Below are 24,204 nucleotides of genomic sequence, written 5' to 3'. Positions count from 1 at the left end.
AGGTAAGGCTGACTGGCCTGTAGTTCCCCGGGTCCTCTTTCCTCCCCTTTTTGAAGATGGGAACCACGTTGGCCCTCTTCCAATCCTCCGGCACCTCTCCAGAGCACCACGAGTGTTCATAAAGCCGTGCCAGGGGACTTGCAATGACCCCAGCCAGTTCCTTTAGGACTCTAGGGTGAAGATCATCTGGGCCGGCTGACTTAAAGACATCCAGCCCCTCCAGAAGCTCCCTAACTAAATCCTCACTCACTCTAGGCCCAGGTGAGCCCCCCCATCGGGCCAAGTTTTAAAGAATAATCATCATATAGCTTCATACTGACATACACTTGGGTCCTGAGGAAGGCTGGAACCTTTAGATCACGGGTGTCAAATGCAGTGTGGAGTAGGAAATCATCTGGGCCAGTTGAATGTGGCAGGACCAGTCCACGAGCTGGAAGAATGATGCAGGGTTAGGCCCAGAGGCTGGATTGGGCCCATGGACCCGTGCCACCCATTCAACCCCTCGTGCCAGGTTCAGTGCCTGCAGCACCTGCTTCAGCCAGTCTGGGACTGTGCTGTCTACAACATCTGCTCTGGCCAGTCTGGGATGTGAGCCACACGTGGCACCAGCTCTAGCCTGGCTGGAGTGTTTACCACATGCAGCATGGGTCCAGGACTGGACCAGCCAGGCCAGAGTCCTGGACTGGCCAGAGTGGGCACTAGATCCAGCATATGGGGGACCCACAGACCCCTGCCCCCAGCATGCCAGATCTAGTATCCACTCTGTCCAATCTGGGACTGCATCACATGCAACACCTTCCCCAGACAAGCTCACAGCCCAAACTGGCTATGTGTGGCTCAGTCCAGGACTGACTGAAGCAGGTGCCATGGGTGCTGGGTCCATTATGCAGGTCAGGAGGTCCCAGACTGTCTCCACAGGACACTGCATGCAGCACATGTCCCAGGCCCTTCATGCAGAACCAGTCTAGAGCAAGCCATGTTTACTGTGTGGATCCACTTGAGACCCACCCAGGACTAGCACTGGTAGGGTACCCCTGGTACAGGGTATCCCGGTGAAAGGGATCTGGGGATATCCCTCTCAGGCACAGACAGGTGAGTGCAACATAGATGTTTTTTATACAGTTCTGGCTCAGCTGTGAGAATGCTCATTCTTCACTGAGGCTAACCCAAGTGCTCAGGCACATCCTGATTGTTGCATCCCCTCAGACACAAGAAATGGGAAGGTGCACGATGCCATTGTAATGGAGTCATTTTGTAGAGTAGAACCACAAAAAATGGAAGACGGCTGGCAGAAGCAAGGTGTAACCTCTCTCATCCTGCCTCATTCCACTGCTCCCCTAAGCTTTGGTTCCCTTCTTATCGTTCGGTCATGCATTTCACCCATGTAGGTAGTATCTCAAGATTACCTGGTGAATTCTCCCTAACTTTCCAATTAACCCTTGATCTCCTTCCCTGGCTAAAATAAAAGAAACACTTTTCACATTTTTCATTCATGCATCTACTTGTTTCACCACTTATAAACCTGGATGTCACCACGCAGAGCAAAAACAAAAGGGTAGGAAAGGAGAAATTAGAAATGCAGCCAGTCATACGTGAAGCCTCCTCCTACCCTCCAGAGCCATTTAAAAGAGATACTTCTGTGTTTGGTAGAGTAGGTAAGTCCACACCTAATTTCTGTGCCTTTGCACCTCTGAACTTTGAGGTAGTTGAGATCTGGTTCATAATCCCAGTTTGGTAGCATGAGTGCACCCTTGGTTTTAGGCAAATGGGTGTATGCTGAGCTCTGGGAAAATGCAAGATGAAAGTGGTTGGCACAATAGATTTTTTTGCTTCTGGCAGCCTCAGCTCAAATATCTTTGAGATCATACATGCTGTAGGAATCTTGTGATCAGATGATTGTGCATGAGCTCAGGTGATCAAAATAATACATTTCGTTCCTCCCAGTCACTGCACTCCTCATCCTGGCCTCTCCTCTGATACTTTGGTGTTTTTTCAGGTTTTGCACCTTCTCTGCTGCATATCCGCTGTGACTGTTACCTAGTCCAGCCTCCTTGCATCCCCTTCTCCATAAACATCCCCACATTTATGAAGTTTCCCCCTGCTTCTGTCCTACAAGCCATCTCCTTTATAGTGTGGCCAAACCTAAGTGCTCAAAACAATATGAGCTATGACAGGATTAAAGTCTAGGGGATTGTTAATACTAAAAAAAAACCTGTTCATTTTCTTTGCTCTTGAGTTTCTGAGCTTTTAAGGGTGTGGCAGGGTCATATTTTCACACTTTCCTCTGTGAAAACTATTTTTAATGGGAAGGTGGGAAGCCCAGGCCTGGATATCAAGGGGAGATCTGTGAGGCAAGAGTCAGGGCCACTGGTAGAACTGTCTGGTGAGTCCAGCACTATAAATTGTTGTGCTGCAGTACAAAAGGAGGGATCCTTTGCATAGTGGGGAATTGCTGATGTGCTAAAGGGCAACACTGAAACTGAGAAACTAACTCTTCATGCCTGGGTCTGAACAGCACTTATCTTGTGTTCATGTTCTTGGGCATGGGAATTGATCCAAAGGCAACCAGATGCAACTGCAGGAGTGAAAGGTAGGGGTGTAAAGTAGAGGGCTATGAAATGATAAGTAGAAATAACTCAAAAATACAATGGCAGAAGAACGTGAAGCAGACTAAATTGGCTGGAGGCCCTATTAGTTTGCTTTTCCTGCTTAGCAGAGCCTGCCTGCAGGTGTACATTATGAGCAGCAGGTGGTGCCAGAGACTACAACATCTGCACCTTTCCACTTGATACAGAGCTTTCATTCAAATGCTTTGTGTGTACCCAACTGCTGGGTGTTGGCTGACTCCACCCCACAAACATTATGTGCAGAAGCTGCCCCTGTTCTCCATTTGCTACCCAGGGAATTCACCTTCCTTCCTTTAGGAATGAAACCAGATGGTCAGGACAGAGGGGAATACCAGGAACGTGGACAGGAGTTTATGATCAGCTGTGTGAAATGTGAATCCCAATTTAGATTGGGAATGTCCCACAGCACATGCCCTTTGTTACAACAGGGACACTTTGGAAGCCAGGGTCAGTCATGCCCTCCCAAAGCCACGTGTGAGAGAGCTGCTCAGATCTGGGGAGTTCATTTGGGGCTTATCCCTGCATATGGTCCAGAGAATGACAGTGAATTGCTACCTGCTTTCTGTGCTCTGAATTCTTTAGGTCTTGGACAGGATGGGGGGCCAAAAAAATAAAATGAAAAGAAGATAAACAGCCTGTAAAACAATGACTGGACGGGGAAGAGGAGGGCTGGTAGAAGGAACCCTGTCAGACTAGGCCCATGTATAAAGTTGAGAGTCCAGTATAGTTGTGTGGAAGGAGGTGACAAGTTAGGGAGAGGAGTGGTTAAGGCAAGAGAACTGATCCTCCTTTCTGTCCAGGATTTGGTCCGAACTTGGTCCCCAAACCAGGCTAGATCAGGCTGACAAGAGTCAAGATGGTAAAATGGACTCAGAAGTGATTGTTGCTCATGCAGGCAAGCATGCACAGGTGCCCATACACACAGAGCTACACACTGAAGCAAAACACAACCACAAACCAACTCTCACAGCTACATGCTGAGACTAACCATGATGACACATGGGGTGTGTTTACATGTGTGCTTTAATGTGCAGTAGCCTATTGTACTGCTCATTAAAGCAACACATAAAAAACTGACATTACAGTAATGCTCAGTAAAATAAGCTATTCTGCATTAAGCGTTACTTAAAAACCATGCACATTCATTACTGCACATTAAGGCAACCTAATGCGCCTTTTTTAGTACCTCACATTGGAGGTACTAAATTTAATATGCATTAGGAAAAGTGCCTTAATGCCCATAGACCCTCACAGATACACACAGAGACTAGATGTGATTGTGCAGTTATAAACTTGGACGAAGCACAGCATCATGCAAGATACTCACAGCTACACATTGAAACAAAGCATGATTATGCACACACACTTACAGCCTCATACATAGATCCAAGAGGACAGCTAGAGCTGGTGAGAAAACATTTTATTTCATGTAGACAAATTTGGTGAAACAACTATTTTTCATTTCTACATTTTTCACTGATTTTTTGTTTGTGTGTTTTGTTAACAAACACACACAACACTATTTTTCAAGGTTTTTGGTTTTGGATGAAAATGGAAAATTTCTTTAAGAAAACTCATAAATTTCCTGAGCGATTTTTCTGGGGGGAAAATATTTAGCCAGCTGTAGCCATGACGTACAGGACCTGATACAGCTTCATTCAGGGTCTCCTGTGATTACACACGAAGGCTAGTGTTGCCTTGGACCATACAAGTGGATCCAAGCATTCTTCAGGTGAGCTTAACCACTTACCCAGAGATTCTGTTTTGTAGGCAGTAACGATGGGGAAGAGGAGGCATGGTCAGCCCTGCTGTAGGGTGAACCCATTGCACTATCCACACAACTGCTCAGACACTCCCTGCTGCAGGCGTCTATACAACTTGCTGCTCCTTCTAAACAAATGTATGCATGCTCACACATACACACACTGCTTATGTCCATGCAGCTGCACATACAAGTACTGCAAATCTCCATCCAACTGTGCACAAAGCCACTTCTCAACTGCACGCAGATGGCCGGCATCCAGATAACTGTATATGAATCTGTGGCACCATCTGCTGACCTACAGAAGGATCCACCACATGCATCAACACAACTGCACACAAACCTAGTTCATTAATCTGCATTATTGCATGGATACCTATTACGCAAACCATCCCACACATGTATACCCACTATGCAAATCATCCTCTGCACACAGACTAGTTGCTTTTGTCCACCTGTCTTATGATCACACAGAAGTACTCTGCACCATGTACAGAAGAACACACAAGTTCCCTGCTGTACATAGCCACAACCCTTCACCCAACAGGATCTATGCAGTGCTGCACTGCATTATGCCATCTGCATTATGACTAGAAGCAGACATTACACATAAACCAGTTTAAGTGATCAGAAACTGGTTTAAACCTGTAACAGAACAGAAGTTCAGTGCATATAAACCAGTCTGAAAATGGATGAAACCGGTTTGAGATAAACCTGGTTGAATGTAGTATTAGACTTAACTGATTTGGGTCACACCAGTTTATGCAATGTCTGTCCAGACTCCTTCCTGGTTTAAGTTAAACCAGAATCCCTCAGCATCCCAGATGCATTGCAACCCTGGGAGAGGCTCTGCTCTCTGCTCCAGCCCAGCAGGGCTGGCCCCACCCCTCTGCTCCTTGGGTGGAGCTCTGGCAGAGATTGCAGGTACAGTGGCATCTGCCTGGCTTCCTCCTGTTCACCAGTCCCTCTCCTGCCCCCCACCAACACTCCCTGCTCAAGCAGCAATTCCCCCCCTCCCCTCTGCCTTACACAGACACCTCTCAGCACTAGCTAACATACCACATGCTGGCTATGGTCCCTGCTGTGGGAGATGGGACAAAGGCAGACAGGACAGTGTCAGCTTAGGGCTTTTTGGAGCTAATCAACAGGTAGCTGGTAATGTTCCTTCATTCCTTCCTTGGAAAAAGTTGTTTAAGAAGAGCTTGAACTAATGAGAAAGCGTTTGTTTTGTTTGATGGGCTGATAAATGCTAACAGCTCCCTGTGTAACTCCCTACTGTGTAACTCAGTGCTCTGTTATCCACTCCCTGCTGGCTCCCTTGATGGTCGGGAGGGAGTGGGAACCCCTCCCTAATCAGAGCATCCAGCTGGGGCCTGGCCACATCCCCCCTCAGATCAGCACTTTGGAAAGGAAGGAAGGGCTGCTGTAGCGCCTCCTGGCTTCTAGCCTGAGCCACTGCAGGCATATGCCTGCATTTCTTCAGCCCAGAGGAGATGTCTGTACGGTTGCAAACCGTTTCAACTTAGTCATGTTAGACTAATCTGCAAACGTTGAATCAATTCAGGCTCAGGCTTTTTGAATGTCTGTCCGTAGCCTATCTGAGCAACTCTAGAAACTGACACAATTGCACGTAGACCCATTACTGTGGACATCCAACCTTTTCCATCTTCACACCTGCATACATGGACAGATTGCAGGCCCCCCCCGCCCCACCGGGGGGGAGGGGGAGGAACTTCTGCTGCCAGGACAGGGGGACATTGTCCCCACCTGGGCATGCAGGGCAGGGTCTGGGGAGCTTGTTCCCCTCCAGCTCCATGAGCACAGAGCTAGAGGGGGAACAGGCTGGGGAGGTGCGCTTGCAGAGCTGGGTGAAGAACAAGCTCTCCAGCCCCGCCAGCAGGGAGCTCCCACCACCAGCTCCACAACTGCAGGGCCACTGCTGGAAGATGTTTATCTCCCAGCTTGAGCTCTGCAGTTGTGGGTCTCAGGCTGGGAAACGTATCTCCTAGCCTAAGCCCCCTGACTGCAGAGCTTGGGCTGGGAGAAAGGGTCTCCCAGTCCTCTGCTCCCCGATCGTGATGTTGGAATGGGAGCTGGAAGATAAGGATCTCCCAGCCCCTTCTCCCTAATTGTGATCTTGGAGCAGGGGGCTTGGAGCTCCCTTATGCTGGGGAGGGGGACATGGTCGCCACTGGGGGTCCTGTGGTAGAGCCCACCCCAGCAGCAGGAAGCTCCCAGAGGCAGGGAGCTATTTCCCACCCCCTGGTGGATGGCTGACCATGAGCAGATTTTGCTCCCAGTCAGGTCTTTACACGAGCACTAGGGTGCCATTGCTAATACCAAAATAATTTGCTACTTGCATTTGCAGGTAGCAAATTTACTTGGTATTAGGGAGGTTTGCTGTGAAGTAAGCATGTGTAGGTGTATACGCACATACTTACTTCACAGTAAACTATGCTAATGTGAAGTTAAGCATCTTGTTTAGATGCGCCCACTGAGTCACTACTGAAGGTGACTTACAGAAGTGCTCAGTCATACACCTGGGCTTGCATACATTCAGGACTACAGTAACTTCATCACACAAACCCAAACTCATTGATACAACCTAACATAGGCAGTAGACACAATCATGTCCACTCCATTCTTGTGCGTCTTCCCCAAGTCTCCCAAGCCATGAGCATCCTCCCAGACCTACACCCAATGTCCTATCTCTCTGTTCTGCCTCTCACCTCTCTACTTGTTATGAGAATGATGCCAGTAACAAATCTTGCATGGGAGATTGTGAGAATAAAGCAGGCTCACCTTTTGATATACCTACAGAACCTATCTCTGAATGCTCCACAGGTCTGTAACAATCAAACCCCATTTTAACTTGGATTCCAGTGGAAAGTGTCTCTCTGACAACCCACTGCCCATGCACTCATGAAAGGAGACACCTAGCATCACATGCACATTCACTACCTGCTGGCTTGCACACACCCATATGTATACAGTCATCAGAATGCACACACATATTACACAGACTCACATATACCTCTGCCACACCAAAGCATAGACCGACATATGCACCATTCATGCACTGATATGCATACAGTCAGCAGAACCTTTACAAATACCAGCACACATTCAGACCCATAGCTGTGCAAGTATACATCTGCACAGCTTCACCCATGCATACGGCTTACCAGTCCACAGGCATACATACACACAAAACACAAATGCGTATTTCAATGTGTGCAGTCACCAGCCCACACTCATGCACAAACCCACAGTCTTAAACATACTCATATCTTCATACACTTGCATGTGTGCTGCATACCTCCAAATGTTTACATTCAGATGCACAATTCTATTCCTATAAGCATACGCGCATGTACACATATACCTATATAATCACTGAATCATAAAAATGCTACACTCAAACATGTTGGTGAATAAAAATACCGTGACAGATTTAGTATGATTTGTGGGATCCTATTAGTCATGATTTATGACTCTTCAAATGCCAGGTGTTGGTACACCTGCGCACAAAAACACAGAAATTTGAAGCTGAAAGAAGATTCGGCTAAGCATTTGTAACATTATAAACCCACTTTTCTTTCTTGGTGTGCCTTGAGTTGCAAAAGTTCATGTCATGCAACTAGGGAGCAGAAACCATTCCATGTGCTGTAGGTGACCGAACGCACAAGCAAAACAGGGAACAGATAAAGAACCCATAGGCAGTCAGGTGGAAAATGAATTGTCTTGACCTATGTGTCTGAGACTGTTGTTTGCAGACCACTCAGGATAAGTGGGGCACAGCTGGTCTACAGATTGCTCCATGCTCTGTACATCTTGTTAGGGCTTTTAGTAAAAAGTTTGATAACATGGACACGTGCTTTTTCAGGAGAAATGTTGAGGGTAGATAGCAGCCCATTGGAGCAATACGCTAGAAAACCGCTGACCCAAATGACTTGGCATCATCTCCTTCATTTGCAAAGTAAATCAGGTCACAAACAGCTGAAGTACTAAACAAAGTGTTGTGTTAGTAAAACAGCTGATGCACAACAGGCCTACAAAACGTAAAGGATAATGAGAAACTATCTCTTTTTCTTTTTATTAATTGTCCTATAGAACAGAGAATTAAATTTTCTTTAGACTTCCATAGACAGCTCAGAAAACCTCCTATGGAAAGCTTTGCATTGGCTATTAAACTCTAGTGGACTGTCCTGGTAGGGATAATTTTTCGTAGTAAATAGTTCCACCCGCTCCAGACAGTTCATCGTCTCATACAACCTGATTCTCCCCCCACATACAAAATCCTCTCATCCTTACACACATACCCTTCCACCCCATCCCTGCACCCCCGATCTTCTCCACTCTGATACTCCCACGCACACGTGAACAAACGCTCATATAGGCAAGCCATACGTTTACAAAACTACAGGCGCACACACGCATGCTACACCCTGTAATAAAAAGCCACCACTGCCTGGCACTGCAGGGAGAATTTAAAGTAGAACTGCCGCCTTAAAAGCAGTCCAGAAAAGAGACCCATAACGAGGAGGATGGATGGGAAGACGTCAGTCATGTTAGCATTTAATATTCCTGTAGCAAGCCTGCATTATTTGTTGCTGCGGCAGAGAGCTGAGCCCCTGCCTCCCACCCCTTGCGAAAATCAAAGCCTTGCTGGCACTCCCTTTCCTCTTCCCTATAGGGGCAGTGCCGCAGGGCCGTAAATGTTACGTTGAAATCCTTTCCCATCCCGATTAACAAATAAATAATTACGGAGCCTCCCCTGGGACTGAAGACATTCGCTGATTGGTTCCATGTTTTATTGATTGGAATGCTGTGATGAATCAGCCCCCGAGGAGCCGGCGTCTGGCTGCAAACAGACACTCATCAATGTGCAGAATTATAACGAGCCCTGGCATTTAAGGGCCACCACAAGGAGGGCGGGTGAAGCAATGCGCTGCCCTTCTTTCACTGAAGGAAGCTAAAGCAGGACATTGTGTGGCATATTTGCTGAGGCACATACTGTGGCCACCCTAGGGGGCTCAGCCTCTGTCAGCAGGGCCACTATAAGGCATGGGGCTAGCTACAGAGAAACCCCAATGATGCTCCAGCTCCAGACTCTCACAGCAGGCAGGTCTGTTCCTGTTTAGACAGCTCTGGTATGGGTGTCTCACGGGAAGCTGACATTAAAGGCCTGCCCTCTTTAAAGTTACGGGGAACAGCCAGAGTCACAGATGATTTCAGGGAGAAACCAATGCAGTAAGCGGGACAGGAGTGAGGTTATAGGACTCAAATTAGGGTTCTGGCAGGGGGCACTGAGCAGAGAGCACTTAGCAACACCTTCTGCTCCTTAGAGGTGTCTAAGGAGTCTGTAGGTGTCACTTGGTAAATTTGCCCACAGCTGTGGGGAGACCATGCAAAGGCCCCACAGTTATAGAGCACCCATTCCTTTTGAACTGGTGAAAGGGGATGAACATTTTGGCCATGGCCATGACAAGGTTGATGAGGTGATTTCATGACTCTGCAGGAACTTAGATGGAGGTGGGCAGAGATAAGGGCATGTGAAGGAAAGGGCAGCCAGAACTTCAAGAAGCTCTGGAGGCACCAGAAGAGGAGCTGGAGCCTGGTCCACATTAGAGGACAATGTACCCCAGGGTCCCCCGCTCTCCTCTGGCTGCAGAAGAGCAGGTGTCAGGAGACTCCATTACCTGCACAGTAACGCACCCATACCCACAGCTCTGTGCAGGAGCTGACAATTTACTGGCAGGCTTTGGGAACAGTACGGAATAAAGGCTAGCCCACTGGCATGTCCTCACCCCCTGCAGATGGCAGGAGGTTCCACCATTTGGCATAAGGGCAGAAGCCAAGGGCAGAGTAACGAGTGTTGTGTAACCCAGCCATGTATGTATGTTCGGGGGGATGGTTTGGATACAGGAATCTCAGATTAAGATCAAGGGGTGCACTGGAAAGGGGCAGGGCCATGGCCTTGTAGGTTCTTCAGGACAAAGGAATGGAGAGTGGGCAGAAACCACTTTTCTGGGGGCTTTGAGTGACAAGAGGGTGAATCAGGAGACAAAGTCACCTCCTTGCCTGGGGAACGTGGTGGGGGATGTGATAGATGGGCCATGCCATACACCAGGCTCATCGGTGCTGTCTTTTATTTTTGCCAGGGGTGGGGGCCTAAGATGGTGGATGTGTGGAAAGTTTTATGCATTTCAGATGACAGCCCTCTTCCCAAGGTGGGACAGGGCCCACAGGACCCCATGTAGTTGGCTCCTCCGACCACGCTAGCTCTCTGAGATCCACTCCGTCCTTCCAACCAATGGAGGTCATGTTTGACCCTGGCGAGATCACTCTAGGAAATTCAAATCAGACAATGAATATAGCAACCCCAGCCTCTCAGAGAAGTGGGGTTGGTGCTAGAAGTGGTGCAGGCGGTCACTGTGAGGAAGCTCACAGCTCCCCCAGGCCCTGTCTGCTCCGGTAGAAAGCTCTGTAGAAATGGTATCCAAGTGCTGGCAGAGAGAAACCTGACTCTGGCTCACCCAGCAGGCTGAGCTGCAGGAAATAGCCCAGTGCTGACCTGTCCCAGCAAGAGGCATTGCAAAGAATGCAACTGAAACGTGGGGCATTTGGAATTCAAATACTCTTCAGCCAGATCCTCTTTCACTGTAGGCAGACCTGGAGGCTTGCTCAGGACAACCTTACCACTACCCCAGCCTCTCCCAGCAGGTGAAGCAATAGCAAATGGAGGACCAGCATGGTTTGTAGGAAAGCTAATGGGTACTGCTGCCCCAAGATCTCCGAGTAGGAGCCACTGGCAAGGACAGAGCAGAAGTACTGGCTGAGGAAGCTTGCAGTTGCTGCAGTTTGCTTCCTGGAAAAGTATGGATTTGTCCCTTCTCCATGCTTTAACTCTGTCCTCTTCTCTCTTCCCTCTCTTGTTACAGGGCCCGGCACAGGGAGAGTAGACAACGGTTCCATGAGTTTGGCCGTACCACTGTGGCTGCTGGCAGCATCCCTGCTCTGCCTACTCAGCAAATGTTAATAACATCAGCATTAAACAAAACAAAACAACAACAACAACCCAACAACAACAACAACACACAAAACAAAATGCGTTATACAGGAGACAGAGCGAAAGAGAGAGAGAGAGAGAGAAAGAGGGGAGGGAAGGGGAGAGAGAGAGAGAGAGAGATAGGATTGTTTCTTTCACAACTTTTGTGTGTTCAGGAGTGAAGGGGGGAATTACAGTGAAGAAGAATCAGCAAAATTTATTCCGACTTCTGACAAGGCATCCATCAAGTCATCGGCCATATGGGAAGCGACACAAAGTGTGGGACAGAACAGGGCACTGGTGAGAGCCGCATCGATGATGCTGAGATGTAAAAACCAACCAACCACATGATTCCTCCCTTTCTTTCTGTCTCCCTTCTTTATTCCCCTTCCTTTCTTTGTCCTCTTCCTTTCAGCTGTTGAAAGAGAAGGGTCTTCACTTTGGTGTCCTATAGCTACTTCACCCTTGGGCACCCTGGGTCGTTTTCCAAGCTGATGCGCAGCCAGTTCAGGACTTTTGGGAAAATAGTCATCCAGAGCTTTCATGTACTGGTGTCCCGTGAAGGAACCCCATGCTCTCCCTTCCCCTCCCCTCCCCTCAACACACCCTCTCGCTAGCATCCTCTCCTGTATACCCTCTCTGCTGTGGTCCCCTCCCTCTCTGCCCTGAGCTCCGGCTGTGTCAACCATGCTTAAAAAGGCAGTGGTTTCCATTCTCTTCCTCTCCCCCCTTCAGTTTGGCCGGGTGTCTCTCTCTCTTCCGTGTGTGTCTGTATGTGTGTCTCTCTCTAAAGCATGCAAAGGGAACAGTCCATGTGTACATAAGCTCATCATGCTGTAGATAATGTCCTGCATCGTAAGTGTGAGACACGGTGCTGAGAGATCGCTTGGGCGGATGCGAGGCGGCGGGGAGAGGGTCTTTTGTGACACTGGCTTAGATGGTCCCCACTCTCTCCATCCCCTCCTGGCTTGCTTTTGCCTTGACTTCCTCCTGGTTGGAAGAGTCGATCCCCATCCTTTTTAACCCTTCCCTGATCCACCCCACCTGGCTGGCGCTCAACCTGAAAGCATCAGAATAGCAGCTCCTGCTACACATCAGTGCTTGTGTGTGTGTGTGTGTGTGTGTGTGCGTGTGCGTGTGTGTATGTGTCCAGACAGGCAGAAAATCAGTAGGATTGACCTGTAGGACCATGGATGGCAGAGCTTCAAAAGTACTGCAATAGTCCCACTCCTTTGGGGGTTCTGTGGAGAGTAGTAATTGGTGAGATAGCTTCAACTTCACTGACCTACCCTACACAAAGGTATGGAAAGGATGATGGTAAATTACTCCTTAGCTGAAAGGCCTCCAAGTGGTAATACTTAACCATTTGGAATTGCTGTGGAAATTGATCCCACCCTTTTAATTTCTCTGTCCTCCCTGCCAAAATAAAAGTAGACTATAATATCTATATCTATATCTCTATAGATATAGATATATCTATAGATAGATAGGTAGATAAATATATAGAGATATAGATATATCTATATCTATATATATGTATACACACATGTACCCTATGACTATACACACACACACTCATGCACCGCTCCCATTGGCTGGGGGTAGGAAGTGGAAGCTGGAGGATGGAGCACAGGGAGCCTAGAGATCCTGGTGGCTGCTGCAGGTTTAGCTGTAGGAGGAGCAGCAGCATGGTGGGAATCCAGGGGCCACAAATTAACTGCTCACAGGATGCACATGGACCACGGGCCACCAATTGGACAGTCCTGCTTTAAATGAAACCCAGATTGACTCAGAAAGTATCCCGGACTTGGGACGGCAAAGTTAAAAAAAGAGTTGGGTCCAGTATTTTGGACATGTCAGAAAAAGTGGTGGATGGAATGTTTTTGATACAGTATGCGGTGGGTCTACCCTTATCCATCAGTAGAATGTCAGTATTATTTACTTGCTGAGGTTGCTTCTTGACATCTGGGGGATGGAGATGAAGATGAAAGCTTGGAAAAACTCTAGTGACTCCTGTTGGAGAAGGAAGAGTTGGCCTGGGTAGATCATTTGAAAGAGAGTTAGCTGAACACTGCCTACTGGCGGGAATCTCCTGTTTTGGCAACAGGACATAGCATTAACAATTGGAAACGGTGATCAAAAGAGATTCAGATGGCCCATTAGCTGCGCTGAGTATCTATGCAAGGATACAGCAGGATTAATGTACCAGTGCTTCTAAATTCAGCTAGAATCATAAGGGCTTTGAGTTGGGTGTTTGTAACCGTTGCCTGCATTGTGAACCCAGTGTCTGCTTTGGCACAAATGTTGGTCCCTTCACAAGGGAGCCTCAGGGAGTGGAGTTACAAGTTAGGGTTTAGCAGCTGTGCTCACAGCACTGGCATTCACAGTGTCCTAATCTGACAGGTACCATTAATCATGCCATTTTATAAATAGCAAAAAATCCACCTCTTCCCCATGAATAAAGACAACTGGGACCTGCCCGGTATAATCTGACAAATTAAAGGACCCTGGGTGTTAATGGGTGCTGTGGATCAAGTCCAGGCCTGAGAAAGCAGAATGATCAGTTTATCTCACACCAGAACAGGAAGAGTTAATTCTGGTGTGCACTGCAGTCCTTCTCCATGTGCAGCCAGGAAGGGATCTGCAAAGCGCTCCCCATAATTCAGTGCCTGCTCAGCAAGGCGGCTCTCACCTTGATCAGCAGCACCACCCGCCCCTGCCTGCCTTTTTTTCTGCTGAGCTCTGCACTTTCAGCAGCGACAGACAGTCAATTAAGTAGGCAGCCAGGGCTTCTCACAGCCATCCAGGGCTGGCAGATAAATGTTAGTTGCTGAGTACTTTTGTTTTTCCATTTTTGTTAAAGCAGGAGAACAGAGAAAATGGCTATGGTGTGTCACTGGGGAAGGGATCAGCCAGTTGTGTGCAGGGGCTAAGATGGGGTCTTCTGTAGGTTCTACACAAAGCATATTGGGATGATGGAGAGCTGGCCCCAAGAAGCATAGTTGGGAATTATTGTGCCTTGGCTTGACACTGCTGCTGCTTGGGAAGCTTTAGGGATATTTCCAAATGCCCAAGGAAGGGCTCAGCATTTCCAGGCTATGCCAGGGTTTGACTGGGACTCCTAACCAATCCTCCTTGGTTTTAGCCAGTGGGTCTAGACATACAGGCCCAGATCTATAACAGTTCCACGGCACTTAGCTCCAGATGCAAAAAGACATTTAAGGTACCTGGCTACTCCGCAAATCCTGCTACTCATTCCAGATTCTCCTAAAATCAGATCTCTGTAATCCCCCGCTGTGTTCTTTTAATCCTGGTGGATTTTGCTGAGCTCTGTGGCAGAAAGGTATCAATAATGAATGCATAGATCCTGTAGCAGGTTTGGCTTTGGGGCTGGGGGCTGGAAAACACATCCCCTCCCTGGTCTGGTGCTGTGGAAATCTTGGTATTTTACTGATTTTCTCTCTGCAGCATATCTTCATGTTGGTTTGCTGTTGTAAGGCAGTGGCTGGCAAAAATTCGTTGCTACACGGTTATTTGTGAGGAAGGGCACAATGCCTGCCTTTGTTGTTCTAAGGGGTGCTCTTCATGCTGGTTTATTATAGTAGGGTTGCTTAGGCAGCAGACATTGGTTCGTTGCTATAGAGTTGTATGTAGGTGTTGCCAGTAGATTGTTTTAAGTGAATTGAAGAAAAACCATCAAAGCCTTTTGCTTTGAAAAAAAAAAGGCCGTAAACAGGAGCAAAACCTGACTAGCTGAACCTAGAATGTCAGCAAGCGTCACCTTTTAGGAGGAACCAGGTGTTAGAACGAGCCCAGGCTACCAGGGCTCTCTTCTCCAGTGCACTTATGGCTTGTTGTGGCAGACCTTAGCAAGACCTCTGTCTCCCCTCTGTAAAAAAGCAAGAAATAGAATTACTCACCCACCTGGCTGATGAAAGGTACCGTATAGTTACTAAGTATGACTAGTATTTCATTTGTTTCTGGGGTCCCCACTCCTGATATCACCTGTCCCTAGCTGAAGAGGGGGATTTCTTCTTTAGTTAACTGTCAGGGCCCAATTTGGGGAGCAGCTGAATGCTGCCAGAGGGCTCTTGAGAACCTTTCATTGCCTCTGAAGTCAAGGAGAGTTTCTCAGCACCTCCCAAAAGGAGAGCTAGAGTGAAGGGAAAAGGAGGCTTTGCCAATCATTTCTTTCCTCTCCTCGGAATAACAACATTACAAAAACACTTTCCACAGTGTGGAGCCCTTGCCTCAAAGCCTGCACCCCACCATGGTCCTTTTTGTCCTGTCAATCCAGAAAGCCACGTGCCTGCTTGTTGCTGACCCTCAGTGGAGGTTCAGAAGGGGACACCAGTTCCTTGAAACTGTAGGTGTAATTGTGTTTGATTGATGGAGGTTTAACCTTTAGTGTTATAAAAACAAAAATGCAAAAAAAAAAAGATTGTATTTCTTCTACGACTTTGTAAATATAAGAGAGTGACATGACATGTCCAGTAATGTCAAGCAGAGGAACAAGCACTTAGATTTAATATATGGTCCCGTACTTGCTAGCAGATTTCTAACCCTATTCAGATTACCAAGGGGAGGGCAGGGGAGAGGAACTCTTTCTGATAGGAAATGGACTGTGCAAATGCAGCCATCCCAAACCATGTGAACTCCATGCATGATTGCAGCATGTTGTTTGTATGTGTCTGGCTGGGTGAAAAATTATTTTGACCTATGCCTGTGATTTTCTGGGGAGGTAGATGTGAGAATCCCCAGCTTACACTTGTATCTTGCCAATGGGGTGGTTTCCCAGATTGCAGCTTGAGGGTATGTAGATAAGCAACATCACCCCTGCTTTTTCCACCAGTGAAGTCATGTAAGCGAGTGCTACCATTGGGTTCATGTTAACGTTACATTAACAAAGATTTCATTGTTTATGTGCATCGTGTAAACGAATTTACAGTCTTAGTTTGCACACACTGACATAGCACTTACTGTTCATGGATCATGGGAAATCCCCAGTTTGCTCCCTCCTGGCCCAGTTTTCAGTCACAGAATGTTTATGCCCAGGCCCATATCAGTGTTAGATTGACAAGGATGCCCATTCCCATACTGCTCTGAGCATCCTGCTAAAGGGCCCATATTTGAAACCTGAGCCCATAGCATTAGCAAAGTAAACGATATTCTTCACACAGTCTCCAGGCCAATCAGAAGCTGCAAATCTGGAAGGAAATTTGGGGTAGCGACATTCTTTCCCAAGATGCCTGAGTGTTTGGGGGAGAATGGCTGGGGAGGAAAAGGAACTGGCTTTAACATCATCCTCAGCACCCCCACCACAAGAAGGCATTTAGTCAGGTCTTGTCATCATTCTTAATTCCTTTACATCTTCTTGCAAAGGAATCCAGCTGCACAGCTAGAAATCTGTTCCCCTCCCAAGTCTTCTAGTCCAATCAACTTCCTCTGCTCCAAACCCACTGATCCAGGGCCAAAATCTTCATGGCACTTGACATTGTATGGTGAACAAAACCAAGGGTGCCATGGAAGACTGTTCTGGGGAGGAGGTGCTATAGATGGGGGTTCTAGGTCTGTCTTCTGATGCCACACAATCTCATTTTGACTTACATTTACAGAACCAGCTTGAGACAGGGACCCCAGGAGTGGGTTCTCTATACATGAGGAGCAGAATGACAGGAGGAAAGATGTAGCATGGAGACCACCTCCTTGGTTTAGCTGTTTTGAAGTAAACTGACTGTGTTTGTAGTTCAGATGAAAAATTCCCTGCCATGATGAGCAGGGGGGCAGATTGTCAGATCTTAACCTTGGTCTTACAGAAGGTACATGTCTAGTGGGGCACATGGGATCGAAAACTGCATGATTCCTGCTGACTTCAAAAGGTGTCACACCAGTAAAACTTCCTCCTCTTTCCCTCTGTGTAACACACTGAAAAGTGCCCCCTGCCAACTCAGATCTTACAGAGAGGTACCCCGAGATGCTTGGCTTGATGGCTGCTTCTGCCATAACCCATCATAAGATGTTCACTTGGAGGAAGTCACCTTGGGTAAGCTGTCAGCAAGCTCCTACCTGATTTATGGAGATACTTGCATGGCAAGCAAGAATGTGGAAAAGAGGACCAGGTCTCTAAATTAGCCCAGGGACAAGGAAGGTAAAGGGCTCTAATCTCACTGTGGATTCAGACAAATTAGTACCGTAGGAAAGTAATCTGTCCTGCAAGAAGAAATACATGAGCCAGTGGAGGAAAGGAAGCCATCTCAAGTTAGAAGGACATGACTGCAGAGTTGGGGGTAGGGCTGGTTGCAGGGCAAGGGTTTTTAGGACTCATGTTAGGGGATGAAACAAAGGATCAGATTCCATTAAGGAGGTTTCAAGTTTCCCTGTAGGGCATGCAGCTTCCCTCTCCCTGATCACTGTGTGTCTTCAGCGTACTTCACAGGCCACATAGAGCCCACCCATTGCAACACCGTAAGTGGGCCTCATCCACCTGCATCTCAGCAAATAAGTGGGTTGGAGTAAGCCCTGCCTTTGGCCATCACCGCTCCCCTCCCCCCTGGCCATAATACTAGCACCTCCAGTGGAGTGCACGTGTGCATGTATGCATATGTCTACATATAACATATTACACACACAAGATGCAAGGAGCAAGAACACCTAGAAGACTTCCATTGAGAACTACGATCAGGAAGTGTCTTCCTCCACCATTGCATTTGGTCCCCATGGCATCTCTCATCCCTTCCTCTCTCCGACACAAATCACACTCTTCTTCTAAAACCCCTCCCGTTCACATGATACGCTCTCCTGTATCAGATGCCCCCATGACATATGCAACCAGACACATAGTTTTCAAGTTGCTTTGAATGATCGCTCTATAAAAGTATCAGCTTCATGGCTTGTGGTAACCTCCTGCAAACCAGGAAAGGGTGTGTGTGTGGAGAGAGGGTAAAGAACAACAATTCTCCCTCCGACAGCCCATTCTCCAACCTTTCCATTTCCCCAGCTGGAGCAAAGTCTCATCCTCCAGACCTTAGGGAGGAGGTCCAGTCCTTTCTTCTTGCTACATGGTGGGGTGGTTAGAACTCTCCTCATTAACAGTGTTATATACATATAAATATATATATATCTATATCTTTATATATATTTTTCCCCGGCACCATAGAAATGAGCTGAACTTCTCTTTGACGAAATGAGAAAAACAGCCATTTTATTTTTTGCCATTGGTTTGTTTTTTGGATACTAGCTCTGTGGCAGACAATTTTAAAAGCGCAAGCGTGTGTGTAAAAACAAACAAACAAACAGAAAAAACCCCCACCCAACGATGACAAAAAAGAAGCTTTTTTCTTTTTTTTTCTTTTCTCAATGTATTTAACTTCTTTTATCTCGTTTCTGTTTCTTTACATGTATGAATGCTCTGCTCTTCTGTGATCTTAAAAAAAAACAAAAAAAAATACAAAAATGAAATAAACGTGAAAAGGAGGAAACGTGTCTTCATTCCCTCCCTGCCCCTACCATCCAACATCTGCCTTCAAAGTGGGTCCAACGGCAGGAGCCATATACCAAAGCCAGAGGGAGATCCAGAAGCAGAATCCACAACGCAGTCCACGGGCAGGATCTGGGGGCCACATGCTGAGTATCAGTCGGGGGAAGCTATCTGCAGGGTGAAGGCCAAGAGCAGAGCCAAAACAGGGTCAGGAGTCAGGAAACAGAACCACAGGGAAATCCAAGGCTGAAACCCAGAACTAAGCCAAAAACCATTAAGGAACCAGAAGGCTTTCCCCAGCAGAATGGGTGACTGCTCTGCAGGCCCAGGGCCCCAGCTGGTGCTATATGGACAGTGCTGCTCCCAGGAGCCAATCTGGTGGCTCACTGCTCCTAAACTGTAGCAGCGCTCATCAGCTGGGGCTTGCTGCAGGTATGGTTGCTGCAGTACGTGGCTCAGGCTGGCCTGCTTGCTCAGTGTCCCTGACAGCACTGTGCCCAGGTTGGTCTGCCTGAACAGCATCCCTGACAACGACTCCTGAAGCCACTGTTTCATTGTAGCTTTGGAATCCAGGAAAATAACACCACCACCACTCCCCTTTTCCCTTGCCACCAGCATTAGTCAGAAAGGGCTACTAAGCCCCCTAGGTTCAGCATGGGTAACAGGCAGGGGAGGAGTGTTGGGAAGCAAGTGTTGTTAACTCCCTGAACTCCAGAGCTGCAGCAAAAGTGCAAGGGCTACAACGGTGGTGGCAGCAAGCTCCGCAGGCCACATCTGACCCACAAAGGTAGATGGTCCAACCCATGAGAGGCCCCACAGGCTGGATGTTTCACCACTAGTGGAAAGTGGCCATGTCTACGTGAGATGCTTACTGTGCAGTAGCTTATTACTACTGTGCAGTAGCATCAGGAGGCACAAACCATAGCATGACACTACTGCAACAGTAGTAATGAGCTACTGCAAAGTCAGCATCTCCAGGAAGCCATGCGTGGACACTACTGCACAGCAGCTCTGCTTACTGCACAGTCATTTAATACTTGGGTATGCAGGTAGTAAATAACTGTGCAGTAACATTTGTGCAGTCAGCGTCTCATGTAGATGCGGCTAGCGTGACACACAGTTGAACAGTGTGCTCAACAAGTATGTTGACAGACACAAAATTTCAATGTTTCCAAGTGAAATGCATGTGGAAACACTGAAATAAGGAATCATTCCAGCCAGGGGGCACACACATGCCCCCCATAGTATAACCCCATTTAGAACGGTTTGAACTACTGCAGCCACCTCTAGTTCCAGCTTTGGGGCAGGTGGTGGGGACTGGAGGGATGGAGCCCTCCTCTCATACAGCAAAATCTCCTGCATCTATGAAGGGCCTGGAACCCACAACCTGTCTCTACATCTGTGTTCCTTCTACTGCCGATGTCCTAGGAAGCCAGCAGTGCCTTTGCAGCATAGGCTGGGGCATGCAACTTGCAGCCATGCTTAGATCTCAGGCTGAGCTGTAGATGAGGGTGCAGAGAGGTCAGTGGAAGGCTGTGCTTGGTTCCTGCCCACTCATGAACAATTCTTTTCGGCAGATGCTTCTACTGAACCTCTGAGTACCTCTCCTATTCTGTGAGGATGGGGGAAGTCTGCATGTGCTCACCTGTAATGGCAGCTGAGACAGAAGTGGGACTCAGCTGAAGTAACACAGTAGGAAATGAGACTTGTACATGCCCTTCTCCCCCCACCCCCCAACTTCCAACCAAAGGCTACTCCTGAGAAATAATCAGCCCAGCCAAGGCTTTGTCTACCCAGTTTTTAAAACTCCCCAAGGATGGAGAATCCACCACCTCTTCAAGAGGGACATGGAGACTCTGGAGAGGGTTCAGAGGAGGGCCACTTGCATGATCAGTGGCCTCAGGGAAAGACCCTATGAGGAGAGGTTGAGAGATCTGGATCTCCTCAGCCTTTACAAAAGATGGCTGAGGGGTGACCTTGTAGCCGCCTATACATTTATCAGGGGAGGACAGGAGGGAATTGGGGATGTGCTGTTTACTAGAGCACTCCAGGGAGTAACTAGGAATAATGGGTGCAAACTAGTGGAGAGTAGATTTAGGTTAGACATTAGGAAGACATTTTTTACAGTAAGGGTGGCCAGAGTCTGGAATGGGCTTCCAAGAGAGGTGGTGCTATCACCTAACTTGAAGGTCTTCAAGAGGAGGCTTGATGGTCACCTGGCTGGGGTCATCTGACCTTGGTCCTCTTTCCTGCCAGGGGCAGGGGGGTCGGACACAATGATCCATTGTGGTCTCTTCTGACTTGACAATCTATGACTCTCTCTGGGTAACCTGTTGCAGTGCTTTACTGCCTTCCTAGTGAGAAAGTTTTTCTTACTATCTAATCTAAACTTCCCTTGTTCCAACTTGAGACCATTGCTCCATGTAGGAGAACAAGACTTTATCAGTGCCTCATTTTTAGTTGGGGGGGGGCGGGGTCAATACGTACCCACTTATTACACTGGTCAAGTGGTTATATTACTGATGGCAACTGGGATGTTGAAAGCATCTGAAACTGGAGAACAGTAATTTTGGTCCATCTACGTGGAAGGTGTCACACAAGACAGGGTGGAATGAAGGGAAGTGTGCTACTGTATGACATTTTGCTAAGACCACTAGCCTTCATTCAAGTAAGCAAGACAACAGTAGGTAGGCACACTACTTGCTAATGGCATCCTTCATACACATTTGGCTAATTAATTATTGGGGACTACGAACAGGCATGTTAAAAATTGACAACAGGGGAGGAGGAGTCTATTTGATGAGCCACTGGACTGGAAGTCAGAAAATGTTTTTTAAGTCCTGACTCTGCCATGTTGTCCTGCCATATATGACCTTAGACAAGTCCCTTCTTTTTTCTGTACCTTTATTTCCCTTTCCACACTGTGTCTGTCCTATTCCTTAGAAGGGCAAGGTGAGGTTCCCAAGATTTTATTCATGGAGGACCACTTAATTGGTGGGACATCCCACTGAAGGCTATATTATTACATGGCTCTGCACTGCATTGTCTTTATGTTCAATAGCTGTGACGTACTAGAAATACAACCAACAAAGAGAACCCAGAATCTTTCCTTATGCCCATTCCAGTGGATCAGCATGCTGTTACTAAGTGTGTCAGCAAGTAGGTGCATCTACATGTGCACTTTAGTGTGCATTAGCCTATTTTAATGTGCATTAAAGCGTCACACACAAAAAATATACACTTTCACTAATGTGTATTAAAATAGGTTAATGAGCCTTTTCCTAGTACCTCATAATGGGGGTACTAAACTTAATGTGCATTAGCAAAAGTGCATTAATGAGCATGTAGACACACCCAGTTACTACAGAACACTCAATGGCTACAGCTTCACCAATCAGTTTGTTCTCTCAAGAGTGGTCACCACCTAAAAACTCCTTTGTGGGACACAAACAAGTGCTGTGAAGGTCCTGAGTGGTCAACAGGCTGCACTCCAGGTGCTAAAGTTTATCAGTCACTTAGTACTGATTGACTGAAAACTGCGTGTAAGCTCTGAGATAGAACTGTCTCTCATTAGCTGTGTACGCAGTGCTTTCGTAGAATCATAGAAAATTAGGGTTGGAAGGGACCTCAGGAGACCATCTAGTTCACCTCTTGCTCAAAACAGGACCATCCCCAACTAGATCATCCCAGCCAAAGCTTTGTCTAGCCAGATTGTGAAAACCCCCAAGGATGGAGCTTCCACTACCTCTCTGGGTAACCTGTTCCAGTATTTTACTACCCTCCTAGTGAGAAAATTCTTCCTAATATCTAACCTAAACTTCCCTTGATGCAACTTGAACAGTGAGAGCCGAATCTTAGTAGGAGCTTCTCATGGTTATTGATGTACAAATGGGAGACCTATCAGTTCATTTGTATATGCCCTTGGTTGATCTCTCTCATGAAATTAGTAAAAAGGTCTGTTGCCTGAAACCCAGTGCAAGTACATCTTATATACCAGGGGAAGATAGACAAACATGTATGGGGCACAGACTTGATTGTGCATGTATGTGGGATGATCTACTGAGGTCCCTTCCAACCCTAACATCTATGAAACATTTCAGGGGTGGTTGGTGAGTGGCAGAGTTGACATAACCTGGAGCCTGGGAGTTTTAGTCTGTGCAACTCAGTAGATATATGAAATACCATGGCATGGCCCACATACAATTGGGAAATACACAGAAGTTACACCAATGTCCCCCTGGCACGTAAGCAAGGATCAGACCACAGCCTTAACAAATAGGACTAACCACATGCACACATGCATGATTACTCTGTCTCAGTGGACCAAGAGACCATGGATTATAAAGTCATCTCCCCTCCTATCTTTCTGGCACCTCCAGTCAGAAAAGATGTAGCTATTTGTAACTGGGGCTTTATGTACCTATATAGCCAAATCTTTCTCTTGCAACAGCAGACAAAAATGTCTTAAAATCCCTACAGTTGCCTAGTCCTTTCATTTTCTTCTCTCTGTAAGATTCAGTTCCCCAATGACTTGTTCATGTAAGTCTCAAGTTTATAAAGCTCATGTCACCAAATAAAGGAGAAGAGCCAGTATATTGTAATTTATGATGGGTGACCAATCACATGGAACAAACAACAAGCAATCATAGCACCTAGCAAATTTACTCAAGATTACTTACTGTGCAGTAGTGCACGTGTAGATGCCTGACTGGGAGCAAATGTGCTCCTGGTAAGCTGGGCAGCAGGGAGTGGGAGATTGATCCTAGTCCCTGGGAACTACCTGCTGCCAGAACAGGCTCTGTCACCTGAGGCTGGGCAGAGACAATGTTCCCCTGCCCCACAGCAGGGAGCTCCCAGCCCCCATTCAACAATTGCAGAGCCATGGCTGGGAGATCCTTATCTCCAAGCACCAGGTCCATGGTCATGGGACTGGCACTGAGAGATTTTTCTCTACTGGCACCAGCCCCATGATCATGGGGCCTGGGCTGAGCGATCCTTCGCTCCTAGCAGAGCTCCGTGGTAACAGGGCCAGGATTGGGAGGTTCTTCTCACCCAAAACCAGCACCATAGCCACGGAGCTGGCATTGGAAGATAAGGATCTCCCAGCCTGGGTTCAATTGTGTAGTGGGGACTGGGAGCTCTCTGCTTTCAGAGCAGGGGAACATTGTCCCTACCCGGGATCCAGTGGCAGAGCAACAGCCCCTGTGGCAGAGCAACAGGCAGGTCCCAGGGATAGGGAGCAATGTCACAGCCTCTGCCAGGAGATAGCTGTCTCCTGGCCCATGGG

At 47.4% G+C, this 24,204-nt stretch overlaps 1 protein-coding gene across 3 annotated transcripts in view; it reads left to right on the top strand.

Moving 5' to 3' along the window:
* Nucleotides 1-24,204, top strand: part of LSAMP (limbic system-associated membrane protein) — a 552,317-nt gene that overhangs the window by 519,040 nt on the left and 9,073 nt on the right. The window contains exons 9-10 of one of the 3 annotated variants that reach the window (XM_019526969.1): nucleotides 1,207-1,223; nucleotides 11,334-11,452. The exons of 1 other annotated variant lie outside the window; for it this stretch is intronic. In XM_019526969.1, the coding sequence (XP_019382514.1) occupies nucleotides 1,207-1,223; nucleotides 11,334-11,431 (115 nt within the window). In that variant the 3' untranslated portion in view covers nucleotides 11,432-11,452. Of the gene's footprint in view, nucleotides 1-1,206; nucleotides 1,224-11,333; nucleotides 11,453-24,204 lie in introns of those variants that run through there. One more of the 3 variants, XM_019526968.1, reaches the window with a different exon arrangement.

This window comes from Gavialis gangeticus, unplaced genomic scaffold (assembly GCF_001723915.1).
Source record: "Gavialis gangeticus isolate Ggan-Ray unplaced genomic scaffold, GavGan_comp1, whole genome shotgun sequence".
Classification (NCBI taxonomy): domain Eukaryota; kingdom Metazoa; phylum Chordata; order Crocodylia; family Gavialidae; genus Gavialis; species Gavialis gangeticus.
This window is presented reverse-complemented; position numbering and strand designations above follow the sequence as displayed.